The 18,987-nt window shown below is 44.1% G+C and overlaps 1 protein-coding gene across 1 annotated transcript; it reads left to right on the forward strand.

Annotated features, from left to right (window-relative positions):
- The first annotated feature begins 2,490 nt into the window (after positions 1-2,490).
- LOC141058192 (uncharacterized) lies at positions 2,491-16,003 on the forward strand. Its single transcript, XM_073554343.1, has 2 exons — positions 2,491-14,249; positions 14,364-16,003. Exons 1-2 carry the CDS (start codon positions 14,158-14,160, stop codon positions 15,418-15,420), a joined length of 1,149 nt encoding a protein of 382 aa, XP_073410444.1. The 5' UTR covers positions 2,491-14,157; the 3' UTR covers positions 15,421-16,003.
- The last annotated feature ends 2,984 nt before the right edge of the window (positions 16,004-18,987 follow it).

An 18,987-nucleotide genomic window follows, 5' to 3' on the forward strand; every position in this document is an offset into this window, starting at 1 on the left:
TTAATAGCTACAGGAAGCGACTAGAGGCTGTTATTTTTGCAAAAGGAGGATCTACGAAATATTAATGTCACTTTTATGTTGAGGTGCCCATACCTTTGCACCGGTCAAATTTTGTTTAAATGCAGATTGCACATTTTCTGTTAGTACAATAAACCTCATTTGAATCCAGAAATATAACTGAGTGCATCAGTTATTAGATATATGAAACTGAAATAGCTGTTGCAAAAACCAAAATTGTTATAAAGAAAAAAGGTTAACATTAATAGGAGTGCCCAAACTTTAACATATGACTGTATATATTGTATACAGTATATATTTGGATTCCTCAAAACGATATTATTTTTCTTTTCAATAACCCCATATGTATGCCTACATAGATACATAGATATTTCTTGTATTCAAACCTACCATTAGTCTCACCTTGAAACGCAGAAAAACACAATAAAACGTGTAAAAATGTAAAAAAAAGTAACAGTAAACAGCAAGTGCTAGTAAAAAGATGATAAAAAACAGGGTATTTGGTTGATATGTTTTTTGCAAAAAATGTATACTAAGCCACTCTACCAAACGTCAAGGTAACCCGTGTCAGAGCAGTCCCTAACCGATGTATTTAAAAACCTGATCATGTGTATAGTACCTATATGAGCAGGATTCAGACAGGTAATGTCCGATGCGGACACACTGCAGAGAACGGCTTTCATGTGCATGGTCCACAAGGCCTTTCATTGAGTGGTAGAATTGACCTGCCAATATGATTCTCCTTGTTAGTACAATTATGGCGATTCCAAACTTATCCAATAATTTTATTATTTTAGTGTTGAAAAAAAAATTTGAAAATTTTGTAAAAAAAAAAAAAAACCCAAGTTTTCAAGATGTATATGTCATTTTTCAGTCGATAGAACTGTGTGATGGCTCATATTTTGCTGGGTGAGACAAAATATTATCATTTTGGGATACATATGATATTTTGCAGTGTTACGTCGTCCAAAAAAAATGTAATTTTGTAATTTATAATTTTTTCTGTTTATGGTGTTTACCGACCAGATTAATTTTATGTTTTGATACATCAAACTTTTATAAATATGGTGATGCAATATATGATTTTTTTTAAAATAGTATCTTCATTTTTAAAGGAGAAAAAGGTGGATAATTTGAATTTTTTGTAAAAAATGGTTTTCTTACTTTTTACTGCGTTTGGTAGTTCCCTTAGGGGACTTGAACCTATCATCTGATCGCTTGTACTATATACAGTAATACCACAGTATTGCTGTGTATAGCACACATCGTGGTCTCCTTTGAAGCCGAGAAACAGGATGACAGACATTGAGGTCTTTAATGGACCCATGGCTGTCATAGAAACCAATTGGCACCCTGCCGATGGACTCATTGAATGACGCACCCCCATGCTGTTAATGTTAGAGATTGACAGTGACATTCAACAGATTAACAGCCTTGGGCTCCACTCCACTTGTGACTGTTAAGAGGGAGATCCTGGCTGCATGTCAAAGCCATTATCTGCCTGATATGGTGTGAGCTCACAAGCCCACTGAAAACACATTCCTAACTTTGCGTATTAACTCTCATGGTTTATAGACCTTTTGCGTAACATTTTTATGGAATGATTTTTGAGGATGAAGACGTTTTAATGATTTTAGAATAAACATTGATTTGTATCTACTTGTATGTGCCGGATCCCTTACTACCTTGCACCATTACGGGGGATTGACTTCTTATAAGTGCTCCTATGCACTGTGTTTCCAGTGATTGCAGACTGATATGAGGGTGAGCTCGAAAAAAACTTGTCTTCCTTTTTATGATTTAGCTTATAAAAGTGTTTGCAAAACTGTTCAGAAATAAATGGGAACTGGACTGTCAAAAAACTCTGCATAAATCAATAGTCCAAGAAAGAATTTCCTCCAGCCGTGCTCCAAATAAAAAGGTAAGCTGTGTTCCATCATATTAAAAAGATAAGACATCTTTCAGTCAGGGGCGGACATACCGCCGGTGCAGCTGCATCGTGGCCCGGAGGTGGAGGGGAACCTTGCAGGAAGGCTAATAATGAGGGCAATCTTGTCTGATTCTCAGAGACCAAGACACTGTGGGGGCCATGGCTAGATTGCCCTCATTATGCATAGCAGGCAGGGAGTAATCCCTGCAGCCGCGCTGACTACAGGAGAAAATGGCAGCGGAGCTACAGGAATCCGTTCTCTGCTTCCTTCTCAGCGCTTTCTGTCTTACACAGACACGCGCGGATTGATGATGTCAGAGAGAAAGTGGGCGGCAACAACGATGCTGCAGGGAACGGACGGAGAGCTAAGCTGTGTTTTTTATTTTTTACCAAAACACTGGGGAGAGGTCCAAGAGGTGTGGTAGGGGAGATCAATGATGGATGTGGGGGCAGGACAATGATGGGGGTGGTGGTGAGGACAATGATGGATGCGGGGGAAGGACAATGATGGAGGTGGGGAGATGACAAATCATTACGATGCAATCAAGTAATAATAATGAATGGGGGGACACAGGACAGGGACTAAGGCTATGTGCACACATTCAGGATTTGCTGGAGAAAATTCTGCTGCATATCTTATGTGTTGGAAGGATGAATGTTGCGAAAAATACATTTTTTGCCACATTTTTTACATGCTTTTGTTGCTTATTATTCCCACTCATTAGTGTGGGTGAAATACGCTGCCAGATTTGACATTATGCAGATATTAATTTGCTGCATATCTGCAAGGAAAAAAATAATCAACATGTGCATGAGACCTCACGGATCTCATTCTCTCGGCTTGTACTGTAGATGCTTGCAAATACTCCATCTGCACATCTAATCGCCTTACAGTTAATTGGGGAGAGTCACAGAGACTGAATAATTTTTAATTATAGATTATAGTTAATGGGGGTAAGAGCGCTGCTCATAATTTTATATTTTGATTGGTACGTGGCTATTAGTATGTTAATGGTGGGGTACATACCTGTATTCAGGGGGAGACACAAGTATGTATACAATGTATGTGACCTTGTTATTTTCAGGGCTGCGAAGATCATCGTGACAAAACAAGTCATGGCTGGGAGATGTCGACATGAAGCTCTGACCAAATGGAGAAGAAACAGGAGAAAGCGACTCTAATCAGACGAGACGTCAGTGGTAAGTGCCTGGATGTGAATATTATTATGTATCTGCACTGTGTGACATGGAGTGATAATGTTATCTGTAAAATGTCTTAGATCACAATCTCACATTTGTGTGAAATGTCCCTGTGCTGCCCAATGTTTTTATTGGATGGCACATGGACTCGTAGAGTTGTATAGGTCTTTTCTGATTTGATTGTGAGGATTAGAATATGATATGCTCAATGCATCTGTAAAAGTGAGCAGCACACTGACACTGCACATGGAAACAGGAATGTTGCCTTATTATGTATAGAACAATCCTTTAGTTTATAGTGTACTCACTTATGTATAGCACAATCCTTTAGTATATAGTGTGCACACTTATTATGTATAGCACACTTCCTTAGTATATAGCAGGGGTAGGCAATTAATTTTCCCAAAGGGCCACATGAGAGACCATGACTGTTGTGGAGGGCCGAACTAATAGCTTGAAATTAATTCTACTCATTATTAATTTATTATTAATTGTATCACTTAATATTCAGCATAATTAAGTATGCTGACACCCCCCATATATCTTAGAACCCCCCACAGCCCCTTATATACAGCATGAGCCTCACACAGTCTACTACATATGCGGCATAACATAGTAACATAGTAATTAAGGTTGAAGGGAGACTTTAAGTCCATCTAGTTCAACCCATATCCTATCCTAACTTGCCCTAACATGTTGATCCAGAGGAAGGCAAAAAACACCCCATGTGGCAAACAGTGGGCTTCACATTGGGTAAAAAAATTCCTTCCCGACTCCACATACGGCAATCAGGCTAGCTCCCTGGATCAACGCAACACTAAAGAAACTAGTGTATATACCCTGTAATATTATACTTTTCAAGAAAGGCATCCAGTCCCTTCTTAAATTTTAGTAGGGAATCACTCATTACAACATCATATGGCAGAAAGTTCCACAGTCTCACTGCTCTTACAGTAAAGAATCCGCGTCTGTTAGTATGCTTAAACCTTCTTTCCTCCAGACGTAGAGGATGCCCCCTTGTCCCCGTCACAGGTCTAAGAGTAAAAAGATCATTAGATAGGTCTTTGTACTGTCCTCGCATATATTTATACATTGTAATAAGATCACCCCTAAGCCTTCGATTCTCCAAACTAAATAACCCCAAGTGTAATAACCTGTCTTGGTATTGCAGACCCCCCCGTTCCCTAATAACCTTGGTCGCTCTTCTCTGCACCCGCTCCAGTTCAGCTATGTCTTTCTTATACACCGGAGACCAGAACTGTACACAGTATTCTAAGTGTGGTCGCACTAGTGACTTATATAGAGGTAAAATTATGTTCTCCTCCTGAGCATCTATGCCTCTTGTAATGCATCCCATTATTTTATTTGCCTTTGCAGCAGCTGCCTGACACTGGCCACTAAATGTGAGTTTGTTGTCCACCCATACACCCAGGTCTTTTTCAGTGACAGTTTTGCCCAGTGTTTTACAATTAAGCACATAATTATACATCTTGTTCGTTCTACCCAAGTGCATGACCTTACATTTATCCCCATTAAAACTCATTTGCCATTTATCAGCCCAAGCTTCTAGTTTACATAAATCCTCCTGTAATATAAAATTGTCCTCCTCTGAATTGATTACCCTGCAGAGTTTAGTGTCATCTGCAAATATTGAAATTCTACTCTCTATGCCCCTTACAAGGTCATTAATAAATATGTTAAAAAGAAGCGGGCCCAAAACTGACCCCTGTGGTACCCCACTGCTAACCGTGACCCAGTCCGAGTGTGCTCCATTAATAACCACCCTTTGTTTCCTATCCCTGAGCCAGCTCTTAACCCCCCTACCCATATTTTCCCCTATCCCCATTGTTCTCATTTTATGTATCAACCTTTTGTGTGGCACCGTACCAAAAGCTTTTAAAAAGTCCATATACACCACGTCCACTGCATTCCCTTGGTCCAGTCCGGAACTTACCTCTTCATAAAAGCTTATCAGATTAGTCTGACAGGAACGGTCCCTTGTAAACCCATGTTGATATTGGGTCATAAGTTTATTCTTCTCCAGATACTCCAGTATAGTATCTCTTAGAGACCCTCCAGGATTTTACCCACAGTTGAGGTTAAACTTACTGGCCTATAATTTCCAAGTTCAGTTTTTGTCCCCTTTTTGAATATTGGCATCACATTTGCTATATGCCAGTCCTGTGGTACAGACCCTGTTATTATGGAATCTTTAAAGATTAAAAATAATGGTCTATCTATGACTGTGCTTAATTCCTGCAGTACTCGGGGGTGTATCCCATCCGGGCCCGGGGATTTGTCAATTTTAGTGATTTTTAGACGCCGCCGTACTTCCTGCTGGGTTAAGCAGGTGACATTTAATGGACAATTTTTATCCCTGATCATGTTATCCGTCATGGGATTTTCTTGTGTAAACACTGTTGAAAAAAAGTCATTTAGCATATTGGCTTTTTCCTCATCCTCCTCCACCATTTCACCCAGACTATTTTTAAGGGGGCCAACATTATCATGTTTTAGCTTCTTACTATTTATGTAGTTAAAGAATATTTTGGGATTATTTTTACTTTCTCTGGCAATGAGTCTCTCTGTCTCAATCTTTGCTGTCTTGATTTGCTTTTTACAGAATTTATTTAATCTTCTGTATTTAGTTAATGCCTCATCACTACCTACTTGCTTTAATTCTCTAAATGCTTTATTTTTATCTCTTATTGCACCCCTTACAGCTCTATTTAGCCATAGTGGTTTCCTCCTATTTCTCGCATGTTTATTCCCATACGGTATATATTGTGCATAGGTCCTATTCAGAATGCTAATAAACGTCTCCCATTTTCTTTGTGTATTTTTATGTCTCAGGATATCGTCCCAGTTAATTGCACCAAGATCATCTCTCATCCGTTGGAAATTTGCCTTCCTGAAGTTTAGTGTCCTTGTAACCCCTCTACTACACATCTTATTAAAGGATACATGAAAACTTATTAATTTGTGATCACTATTACCCAAGTGACCCCCAACCCTTACATTTGATATGCGGTCTGGCCTGTTGGTTAATATTAGGTCTAGCAGTGCCCCCCCTCTTGTTGGGTCCTGAACCAGTTGTGAAAGGTAATTGTCTCTCATAGTTGTCAAAAACCTATTACCTTTGCTGGAACTGCAGGTTTCGGTTCCCCAATGTATTTCAGGGTAGTTGAAGTCCCCCATAATAATGACTTCTCCTTGAGTCGCTGCTTCATCTGTTTGCTTTATGAGGATATTCTCTATTGCTTCCATTATTTTTGGAGACTTATAACAAACCCCTATCAGTAATTTATTATTTTTCCCCCCTCCCCTTATCTCTACCCACAGGGACTCTACATTTTCATTAGATTCATATAAATTATCACGGAGGATGGGTTTTAAGGATGATTTTACATATAAACACACGCCTCCCCCTCGTTTATTAGTACGGTCATTTCTGAACAGACTATAGCCCTGTAAATTAACCGCCCAGTCATGGCTCTCGTCCAGCCATGTCTCAGATATCCCCACCATGTCATAATTATGCTCCAACAACATTAACTCCAATTCCTCCATCTTGTTGGCAAGGCTTCTGGCATTAATATACATGCACTTTATGTATCTCTCTGTACCTCTATTCTTTCTTAAATTATTAACTGTTCTAACCCCACCCCCCATGCCACCCACATAAGCCCCACACAGCCTCTCTATATACGGCATGAGCCCCACACAGCCTCCCCATGTACGACATGAGCCCCACACAGCCTCCCCATGTACGACATGAGCCCCACACAGCCTCCCCATGTATGGCATGAGCCCCACACAGTGTTATGTTTGGGTCACCGAGGAGGAAAACAAGACCAAGCTAAGCCACAGAAAACCAGAGAGGTTGGTAACTAAGCGGATTGCAAACCCCTGATCCTATCCACACAACTAGCAGTAGCCGTGGAGCGTACCTACGATGATTCTAGACGCCTCGACACAGCTGGAGGACTAAATAAGCCTAAAGCAAGAAAAGGGGAAATCTAGACAGCCCCAGAGCAGACCCCAAAGGAATAGATAGCCCCCAAACATATACTGTCGGTGAGACAAGATGAAAACACAAACACAGGTTGGAAAATAGGCTGAGCAAACGATGGGGCCCACACTAACTAGAAAGGACAGGAAAGGAAAGATACTGTCTGCAATCATGCCAAAAAACCTGCAAAAATGTCCAACACTTCTAATAGCAAAAAAACCCTGAAGTCACTTGACTTCACCCACTATATCAGCACTCTGGCATATTCTGAGAACAGAGCAAAAAGAGGCCAATCTAATAAGGGACAAAAAGCAAACTGGCACAAACAGTAACATAAGAATGGAAATTCAGCACACAAAACTGAACAGACAAAACCAAATCAAATGTGAACAATAGCAAAGAACACTTAGCTTGAGAATGCAGGGACTGAACTGGAAACCAAGACCTCAGGAGGCAGGAAAAATCACCAGCAGGGAAATAGGGAGTCGGCTGTCTTAAATCCAGTCCGAGACTCCAGATGTCCAATCGTCATCCTCATTATCAGGTGGCAGGTCTCTGTTAATTAGATCAGCTTCATTACCTCCTGCAACCACCAGAGGGAGCCCGGAAAGAGAACTCATGACTCCTCTGTCAATACAACCAGCTCCACCACCCTCACCAGCAACCAGAGGCAGACCAGAAAGTGAATGCACAACAGTACCCCCCCTGAGGAGGGGTCACCGAACCCTCATCCACGCCACCAAGCCGATCAGGATGGGCCCGGTGAAAACCACGAACCAATCTATCGGCAGAGATTTATGAAACACTTTATGGATCTTAAACGTAACTGGAAGAGCCAATCGAAAAGAAACAGGATTAAGAATCTCCAAAATTTTATAAGACCCAATAAATCTTGGCTTAAACTTTGGAGACACAACCTTCATAGAGCTATTCTTTGACGACAACTAAACCATATCACCCACTTTAAACCGGGGACCAATGGTCCTATGTCATTTGGAATATCGCTGGGCCTTTTCCTGAGATAGGGACAACTTATCCACCACTTGGTCTCAAATCTGCTGCATTCTCTCTACCACAGTGTCCACACCTGGGCAGGCTGAAGATTCCACTTTCCCTGAAGAAAATCGAGGATGAAACCCAAAGTTAGAGAAAAAGAGCGACATCAAAATGGCAGAACTAGCTCTATTGTTTATTGTGAATTCGGCCAAGGGCAATAATGAGACCCAGTCATCCTGATCAGCAGATATAAAGCATCTCAAATAGGACTCCAAAGTCTGGTTTGTTCTCTCAGTCTGCCCATTGGTCTGAGGATGAAACGTAGAGGAGAAAGATAACTGAATTCCCAGATTGGAACAAAAAGCTTTCCAGAATCTGGAAACAAACTGGACTCCTCTGTTCAACACAATGTTCTCAGGAATCCCCTGCAACCGAACCACCTGTTGTAAAATCAAGGGCACCAACTCTGAGGAAGATGGCAACTTTGGGAGTGGTACAAGATGGACCATCTTTGAAAATCTATCACAAATCACCCAGATAACAGTCATTCTCTGGGAGATAGGAAGATCAGAAATAAAATCCATTGAGATATGGGTCCATGGCCTCTTGGGCACCGGCAGGGGCATCAACAACCCACTAGAACGAGAACAGAGTTTAGACCGAGAACAAGTCCCACAGGACTGCACAAAATTCCTGACATCACGAGATAAGGCAGGTCACCAAAAAGACCGACTCACCAAATCTCTGGTACCAAAAATACCTGGATGACCAGCCAATGCGGAGCAATGAACTTCAGACATCACTCTCTTCCTCCACTGGTCAGGAACATACAATTTTCCCTTAGGACAACGCTCAGGTTTGTCCTCCTGAAATTCCTCCAGGGCGCGTCTCAAATCGGGCGAGATGGCAGGAAGAACTGCCCCCTCACCTAGGATGGTAGTAGGCTAGGTCACAATAAGAGAATCAGCAAAGAAACTCCTAGAAAGGGCATCTGCCTTAACATTCTTAGTGCCCGGAAGAAAAGAGACCAGAAAATTAAAACGCGTGAAAAGCAAGGCCCACCTAGCCTGTCTAGAATTCAAGCGTTTGGCCGATTCAAGATAAATCAAATTCTTGTGGTCGGTGAGGACCACAACTTGATGTCTAGCTCCCTCCAACCAATGTCTCCACTCTTCAAATGCCCATTTCATCTCCATCAATTCCCGATTCCCCACGTCATAGTTATGTTCAGATGGAAAGAGCTTTCGAGAAAAGAAGGCACAGGGATTCATTTTAGAAGTCACCGGATCTTTTTGGGACAAGACAGCTCCTGCACCAATCTCAGAAGCATCTACCTTCACCTGAAATGGAAGTGAGACATCAGGTTGCCGTAGAACCGGAGCAGAAGTGAATCTCCGCTTAAGCTCCTGAAATGCCGAAACAGCCTCTGGAGACCAATTCAGCACATCAGCGCCCTTCTTGGTCAGATCAGTCAGTGGTTTGACAATACCAGAAAAATTACCTATAAATTTACAATAAAAATTAGCAAAACCCAAAAACTTCTGGAGAGCCTTCAAGAAGTGGGCTGAACCCAATCATAAATGGCCTGTACCTTGGCCAGGTCCATTTCAATAGTCGACGGAGACAAAATAAATCCCAAAAATGAAATCCTCTGTACACCAAAGAGGCATTTTGATCCCTTAACATACAGGGAATTTTCCCTCAAAATCCGGAACACAGTCCACATGAGAATCCCAATCACTGGAAAAGATCAAAATATCATCCAGATAGATGATCAAAAACTTATCCACAAAGTCCCAGAACATATCATTCATAAAGGATTGGAAGACAGAAGGCGCATTAGTGAGCCCAAAAGGCATCACCAGGTACTCAAAATGTCCCTCCGGAGTATTAAACGCCATCTTCCATTCATCCCCGTGCTTGATGCAAATAAGATTATATGCCCCCCTGAGGTCAAGCTTGGTAAACCAGTAGGCACTTTTAACTCTGGAAAATAAATCAGAAATCAGGGGTAACGGGTACTGATATTTAACCGTAATTTTGTTAAGGGAACGATAAACAATACAACGCCTTAATGAACCATCTTTCTTGGTCACAAAAAAAAAAAAAACAGCACTAAGGGTGAAGAGGATGGTCTGATATTTATTATTATTATTATTATTATTATTATTATTATTTATTTATTTATATAGCGCCATTAATTCCATGGTGCTGTACATGAGAAGGGGGTTACATACAAAGTTATAGATATCGTTAACAGTAAACAAGTTTCCACGACAAATTTACAATGACAAACTGGTACAGAGGGGAGATGACCCTGTCCTTGCGGACTTACATTCTACGGGATATCGGGGAAATAACAGAAGGTCGGGGGTGCAGCAGCTCTGGCGGTGATGAGGCGGTAGCTTAGACGGTGGTGAGGTGGCAGAATGGTTATTGCAGTCTGTAAGCTTTCCTGAAAAGATGGGTTTTCAGGTTCCGTTTGAAGGATCCGAGGGTGATGGATAATGGGACGTGTTGAGGCATGGCATTCCAGAGGATAGGGGATATTCGGGAGAAATATTGGAGGCGGTTGTGTGAGGAACGAATAAGTGTGCAGGAGAGTAGGAGGTCTTAGGAGGATTGAAGAGTACGTGAGGGAAGATATTAGGAGACTAGTTCAGAGATATAGGGAGGGGAAAGGTTGTGGATGGCTTTGTAGGTCAGTGTTAGTAGTTTGAACAGGATTCGTTGGGGAATTGGGAGCCAATGGAGGGATTTGCAGAGGGGAGAGACAGGGGAGTAGCGAGGAGAGAGGTGGATAAGTCGGGCAGCAGAATTGAGGACAGACTGGAGTGGTGCAATAGAGTTAGCAGGGAGGCCACAGAGGAGGGTGCTGCAGTAGTCAAGGCAGGAGATGATGAGGGCATGTACAAGAGTTTTAGTAGATTGAGGACTGAGGAAGGGACGGATTCTGGAAATATTTTTGAGTTGGAGGCGACAGGAGGTGGCAAGAGATTGGAAGTGCGGTTTGAAGGACAGGGCAGAGTCGAGAGTTATTCCGAGGCAGCGGATTTCAGGTGCGGGAGAGATCGTGATGCCATTTACCATAGTAGATAGATCGGGTAGGGGAGATACGTGAGATGGAGGAAAGATAATGAGTTCAGTTTTGTCTACGTTGAGTTTTAGGAAGCGAGAGGTGAAAAAGGAGGATATGGCTGATAGACACTCCGAGATTCTGAAAAGCAGAGAGGTGACATCTGGGCCAGAGAGGTAGATCTGAGTGTCATCTGCATACAGGTGGTACTGGAAGCCATGGGACTTTATGAGTTGTCCTAGGCCAAGAGTATAGATGGAAAAAAGTAGGGGCCCCAGGACAGAGCCTTGGGGGACTCTAACAGGGAGGGGGCGGGATGAGGAGGTAGTGTGGGAGTGGGAGACGCTGAATGTGCCGTCAGAAAGGTATGAGGAAATCCAGGATAGGGCAAAGTCTTTGATGCCAAGGGAAGAAAGAATCTGTAGCAGTAGGCAGTGGTCAACTGTGTCAAAGGCAGTGGACAGGTCAAGAAGGAGGAGGATGGAGAATTGTCTGTTAGCTTTGGTTGTGAGTAAGTCATTAGTGATTTTGGTCAGGGCAGTTTCAGTGGAGTGGTGGGGGCGGAAGCCAGATTGCAGGATGTCAAGGAGGGAGTTAGATGAGAGATGGGAGGAAAGTTGAGCATGGACATGCTGTTCAAGGAGTTTGGAAGCAAACGGGAGCAGTGATATGGGGCGATAGCTGGGCATAGCAGTTGGGTCAAGGTTTGATTTTTTGAGGATGGGTGTTATGGTGGCATGTTTGAAGGCAGAGGGGATGACCCTTCTCCAAAGACTCCTTGATATAAGATTGCATAGCATCATGTTCTGGTACCGATAAGATGAAAAGCCGACCCTTGGGAAATTTACACCCGGGCATCAACTCAATTGCACAGTCAGAACTCCTATGAGGAGGCAAAGACGCAGACTTACTTACTAAATACATCAGAAAAATCAGCCAAATAATCAGGAATATCATGAGACTGAGGAGAGGTGGAGAAAACAGGAGTGTCCCTAAGAACACACTGACAACCCCAACTCACCACAGACACAGATTTCCAATCCAAAACTGGAATATGAGTTTGCAACCAGGGAAAACCCAAAACAATAGTATCATGTAGAGTTGAGCGACTTTTGGTTTTTTAGGGTCGCGTTTCGTTTCGTGAAACCCGACTTTTCCAAAAGTCGGGTCGAGCAAGATCGTCCGATTATAGGGAAAAGTCGGGGTCGTACCTAAACACGAAACCCAATGTAAGTCAATGGGGAATAAAAGTCGGCAGTGAGAGGAGGACAGGAAACACACCAACAGTGCCCAATTGAATGCCAAATGCATCAATTCTTCTTACTTAAGCTTGTCAACCTTAATTAACTTCATAATACAAGCTTGTATCCTAAGGCCTCTTTCACACATCAGGTTTTCGCCGTCAGGCGCGATCCGGCGCTTTTGACAGAAACCGGATCCGGCGAAATGCAATGCCGGATCCGGTTTCCCCTCTATTGACTTGCATTAGAGCCGGAGCGAGCCGGATGGCCATGCGTTTCATCCGATTTTCGCCGGATCCGGCAATGTGACGCGATCCGACGTCTGGAAAAAACGGCTACTGTAACGTTTTTTGTCTCCGGCGAAAAAGCCGGACACGCCGGATCCGGCGTGTCCGGCTTTTTCATACAATGAAAGCCTATGAGCGCCGCAATGCGCCTGATTCGGCGACAGCCGGATCCGGTGGCCGGATCCGTTTTTTTTGGTCTGAGCATGCTCAGTAGCTCTGCCCACAAGACATATATAAAAGGAAGACAGTGGGACCCTCAGCCACACCCAACATGCCACCCAAGCCAAGAACCAGGAGCAGGAGAAGGCAGCAGACATCTGCAGCAGCACCATCAGCACCACCCCAAATGGAGCAGCATGCTGAACAACGGGAGGGGAGTCCAGCAGCAGATGAGAGACGGTAATTATCAAATCCCCCATTCCTCCAAACTAGGGCTATTGAATATCAAGATATTCATTGGCCCTTTGTTTCTCTTTATTCAACAGCCGCCCAATAGATGCAGCAGCAGCAATGGCAGCAGCTGGAACACCACCCACAGCCATGGAGTCTGGCCACCAGGAAGACAGCACATCATCTTCTGGGAGCCCTCCCTCGCATCGTCAGCGTTTGACGGTAAGTTTTTATTTCCAAAATCCATCATCTCTGTAATATATGTCTATTCATTGCCTTTTATTTCAAAACAGGAATCACAAGATGAAGAGGAGCTACCAGAAGAAGAAGGAAGGGGTGGACAGACACTTGGAGTGGGCTCACAATTGGTAAGTTTTTTGCATCAAACGCAGAAACACAACATCACACTACACACAACACATAGAAAACAATGTTCTGCAGACCACACACAGCAAACAAATGCCTACATCCACTTTTTATTTCATTTCTTTTGTGGAGGCTAATTATGTTATTTTTGTCTTTTTCTTTAACAGCCTTCACAGCGTGCTCCCGACTCTGACGGTGAGGATGGAGGACTCGATGTGGACCACCTCATCGATCTCGTCAGAGAAAGGGAGCCGCTCTGGAATATGGCTGACCGCCACCATGCTGACCTTATCGTTACCCGACGACTCTGGGAGGAAATCTGTTCGCTCCTTGTGGACCGCTGGGAGGACCTCGAAGCTCGGGCCCAGATTAAAGAGCGTAAGTATATACAGTACCGGTTGCTTGATTTAAACCAGTGTTTCCCGAACTCCAGTCCTCGTGGTCCCCACGGATCATGTGTTCAGGATTTCTATTTACTTTGGAAATCCTGAAAACATGACCCCTGGGGACCATGAGGACTGGAGTTTGGGAAACACTGATGTTGTATACTAACCACTTTGCCCTTTCTCGTTTCAGGGGAGAGAATTGTGAAGCGGTGGCGGTCTGTGAGGGATCGTTTCAAGAAGGAGTTCAATAAAGAGATGCGGGCCCCGAGTGGATCTGGAGGACGCAGGAGCAAGTACAAGTACGCACGAGCCCTGTCGTTCCTCCGGGAAACAATGCTCACCAGAAGGTAAATATTACACACCACATGTGACAAAAAAATGTTTAGATGTAACTTTTTTTTTTCAGCCAGGGCCATACCATGTCACTATTTTAATTGTTTTTTTTTCTCTTTATTCCACAGCACGGTGAGCAGCACTCGGGAGCCTGCACAATTGGACCCTTCTGAGCCGATCCCTGAGGAGACCGGCACCGAGGGACACTTCGACCGCCCCGGTACATCTGCACCTTCCCAGCCTTCCCACACATTCGACCCATCTGTCCCATCCACCAGCACAGGAGCATCATGGCCGCCTACATTACATGAAGCTGCTGGTGAGGAGATCGCTTTCCCTTTTCCCCACCCTTCTGCCCCTGCCACCTCTAGTACACCTGCGGGTACTGGGCGGCAGCGGCAGAGGGGTCAGGAAAAGAGTAATGCGCCAGAGTTCTTGCATCTGAATGCATCTTTCCAGAACTGTCTAAAAGTCTTGTCAGAGCAAATCTCCACAGGCTTTCAGCAGATCAACTCCAGCATTCTGGAGTTGAAGACACTTCTGCAAACCATGCATTCAGAAGCAAGATCTTCGCCAAACCACACCTTTTTCAGGTCTGTTGTGGAGCGCATGGCAACACTATCTCCTACCCAGCAGATGCATGTAATGCATTCGTGCCACGGTGCTCTACAGCAGGTTACCTCCCAACCTCCACCTCCCACCACTGTAGTTCCTCCACCTGCACCCCCTCCAGCCACTTTCCATCCTCCCCCTCCTATTACATCTGCACCCCCTCCAGCCACTTTCCATCCTCCCCCTCCTATTACATACCAGCAACCTCCACAGTACCAGCAACCTCCCCAGTACCAGCAACCTCCCCAGTACCAGCAACCTCCCCAGTACCAGACATCTCCCCACTTCCAGCAACCTGCCCCGTACCAAACTCCTTCCCCGTACCAAACTCCTTCCCCATACAACTTTCCATCAACATCATCTGCTCCTACAGTCCCTGCCCAACCCTCCACTCCACCGCCCACCACCTCTTCTGCCTCCCACATGTCCACCCATTCTGTAGCTTTTTCCACACCATCACCTCTAACTGTTCCTTCCCCACCACGATCCCAGTCCTCTCTCCACACTCCCATTGTCGAAGTGTCCCGCAGCCCCTCCAGCAGTATTTCCACCCCACACTACAACGAGTTATAATGGTTTTTTTGTAATAAAAATGCCCATTTGGTTGGTTTCAAACCTTTATTAAAAAAGTTTTTTTAACTTTAAAAACAGTTTACAAAAAAAAAATATTTTAAATAAAAGTTAAATTATTGTTTACACTGGTTGTCTGTCATTTCTTTCTGCTGCGAAATATGTTTAAAAAAAAGGTTAAATACAGGGTATTTAAAAGGTAAAAAGGTATTCAAAACCAGGTATATAACTGTGGGTAAATTTTAGCTTTTTGCCACAGTTGTGTTCCTGGTTGTGTTTGAAGCAAAGTATTTCACCTGAAAAGTTGTGTTTATTGTTGGTGATTTCCTAACAATGTACACAACTTTTGTTAAAAGGTGAAATACTTTGCATAAAACACAACCAGGTACACACCTGTGGCCTAAAGGTAAAAATATTAAGACCATGACAAGATAGCCAACTTTGGTTGGCAAAGGTATATACTGTTGGTACAGAAGGTACACAAGTTTGGTTAAGGGCACAAATCTTTCACACTCTGTCATCCTGCCAGTGTACTCTGCCTTGAGGTGACATAAAGTATAGTGCAAAATTGTCCCTCATTACTGAAACCGTCACAGAACTTCTAGTGGTAATGTCATGGTAATCTTGCAAGGTGGTTTCTTCAGAGGTGTCCTCAATGGAAATGGGTTCCTTGCAGATAACAAAATTGTGGAGTACCACGCAAGCTTTGATCACCTCGTCCACAGTTTCTGTCTTGAGGTTGATCGCAGTCAATAGGACCCGCCATTTGGCTGTCAGAATACCAAAGGTACATTCAACCATTCTTCTTGCTCTTGTGAGGCGGTAATTAAAAATGCGTTTTGGTCTTGTCAATCCTCTGCTAGAGTACGGTTTCAAAAGGTGTTCTGACAGCTGGAAGGCTTCATCCCCTACACAGACAAATGGCATAGGTGGACCAGATGTTTGCGGCAGCGGTCTAGGTGGTGGGAACTGGAAGGTGTTTCCATACAGTTTACGCCCCATGGCAGACAGTTTGAAAACTTGAGAGTCATTGGAGCGGCCATAGGCCCCAATATCAACCGCAATAAATTTGTATTCCGCGTCAGCGATGGCCATGAGGACAATTGAAAAATATTTCTTGTAATTGAAATATTCCGATCCCGATCCGGCTGGCTTTACAATGCGGATATGTTTCCCGTCCACAGCGCCCAAGCAGTTGGGAAACTGACATATCTGTTGAAACTTGTCAGCAATTTCAATCCACCTCTCTGTTGTGGGCTCTGGTAAAAACTCTTCAGCTAAGGAGTCCCACAGTGCACGGCATGTGTACTTCACAATTCCAGATATGGTGGAAATCCCGAGTCTGTACTGGAAATGCAGTGACGAAAGGGATTCTCCAGTTGCAAGAAATCTGTGGGGAATTAAAAAACAATAAATAGTTTTAAATCACAGCATTACATACCAAAACTGAGCTATAACACTTGGAGATACAAACTACCACCAACAAGATTGCAGTGAAAGTGTGCTCTGATGCGATCACATCCAATAAATGTGGCTTACCTTAAAGTCACCATCAGACGCTCTGCGGGTGAAACAGAGAAGCGGCAATAGGTGTCCGCTTTTCTTATGAGGTGTGCAATGCGCTCCACCAAGTAATCAAAATTCTCCATTTTCATCCGAACATATCCAAAAAATTTATCCGGGTTTCGTCCAAGGTCCATGCAGAGTGTAGAATAGACCCCACGCGTCATTCTCTTGGCTGTGATGGGGTGGATCCACAAACGTCATCTACGATGCCTGATGCGCTGCTGTCTCGCTCTCTCCTTCTCCAGAACAATCACCCTCAAACGATTCGCCTCCGCTATAAAATCCGCCAAATTCTTCAAAATATTTCCAATGACAACATCCATCTTCGCCAGTAACTTGCTCTTCTCTCCAACCTGCACTTTCTCCTCTACAACCTGTCAAAGAAGGGCTGTAGGAACATGCTATATATAGTTTTCCAGTAGCCAATCCCGTTCGGAAGGCCACAAGGGTCAATTTTAAAAACCGGATCCGGCGTAATCCGTCGAAAAACGGATAGAAAAACGGATGAACCGGATGAGACGGATCCGGTTTTGTCTGTCAAGAACAAGACGGATCCGGCAGAAAACCGGATCCGGCACATCAGGTTTTACAAAACATTTGCCGGATCCGGCATTCCGGCACGACGCCGGATCACGCCTGACGCCGAAAACCTGATGTGTGAAAGTAGCCTAAGTCATACTACAAGACTCGTTAAAGGGTTGATTGTGACTTGTAGGATCGCTACTACCAATAGGTGGCGCTGTAGAGTAAAAGTCCTCTTTCTTTCTGAAGAGGCAATTTGCATAATACAAGTTATGCACTGAAAAATGGGGGTTATTTGGCTACAGTTGTGGGGGGGGAGGGCTGGCTCCAGGTTTTCATGTGCCCTGGGCGAAAGAGCGCCCCTTTAACACATACCACAACTCATCATGCTCCGATACGGCAGAGAAATAGCGGTATAGTACAATGAAAAATACTTCACTTTTTAAATCTCATGACGAGGCCCATCTATTTCTCCATACAGAATCATTGGTCCCATATAATGTTTGAAACAGTATATGATGAGCTCTACATGCTACAGTATATGTTGGTCCCCATGGATGAAGCTCCACTGTCTTATGGGCCCAAATAATGCTCCAAACATAATGGGCCCCATTTCTAATGCTCTAGTGTATAATGGGCCCTGTAAATGCTGCTCCAGTGTCTGATGTCCACCTTTGGAATGTTCCAGTGTATGGTGGGCCCCATCTATCATTCTCCAGAGTATAGTGCTCCCCAAAAATTGCTGTCCCAACATTGAAAACAATCAAATAAGTCTCCTCGCTAGGGAATCCCTGTACTTGTCTGGACTCCTCGTCGTCCCCATCTTCCATCTCACTGCACAGTATTTCAACTTTGCAAGTGCTGTGATCCTGAGCAAGCAGGGGGGGCCCACTCGTTGGCGACGGCACTGGCACAGGGCCCCTGATAGTACGGTGGTGTGTCTGATGGCGGGTGGGCCGAACCTGCACTTTCATCTGCATCTTCCTCTTTGTCACCGTGTAAGATGGAACTGTATATGGGAAGGGTAACCTGAGTTTCATCAGGGTCAGATTCAGGCCGTGTAGCGTACGTGGAGAATGTAGTGGTCTGGGTCAATGTACCAGCAGATTCATCGAGCAGTGGCTGGGCATCAGTGCACTTGTGTCGCCCCCAGGAGTACGGTCGCCACAGTGGCATTACCTTCTTCCGAGGGAGTGTGATGTCATGCTTGGGAGCAACGAAGGATCTCTCTAGCAGGTTAACTGATTGGGCGGCGTTATTCCCACGCGTCATGACCCTCCAAACAGCGTTCATGAAGGCAAAGTGTTTGTTTTACGTGGGCAGTATGGTTGCAAAGCTGAACCTTAAAGGAATGTCCAGAAGGGCACCACCAGGAGTGGAGCCTACGGTTAAATTTGACTCCACCTGGGAAACCTCAACCATGCCAGCTACAGAACAGATGCACACATTGCAAGCTTAATTCCGTTAACGAACGAGACTCCG

Source organism: Dendrobates tinctorius, unplaced genomic scaffold (genome assembly GCF_039654945.1).
Source record: "Dendrobates tinctorius isolate UK_male_01 unplaced genomic scaffold, ASM3965494v1 ptg000211l, whole genome shotgun sequence".
Classification (NCBI taxonomy): Eukaryota; Metazoa; Chordata; class Amphibia; order Anura; family Dendrobatidae; genus Dendrobates; species Dendrobates tinctorius.

Coding starts and splice junctions, on each gene's coding strand:
- LOC141058192 (XM_073554343.1), top strand. CDS start 14,158: ATGCGGGCCCCGAGTGGATCTGGAGGACGCAGGAGCAAGTACAAGTAC. Junction 14,250..14,363: donor GAAACAATGCTCACCAGAAG/GTAAATATTACA, acceptor TTTATTCCACAG/CACGGTGAGCAGCACTCGGG.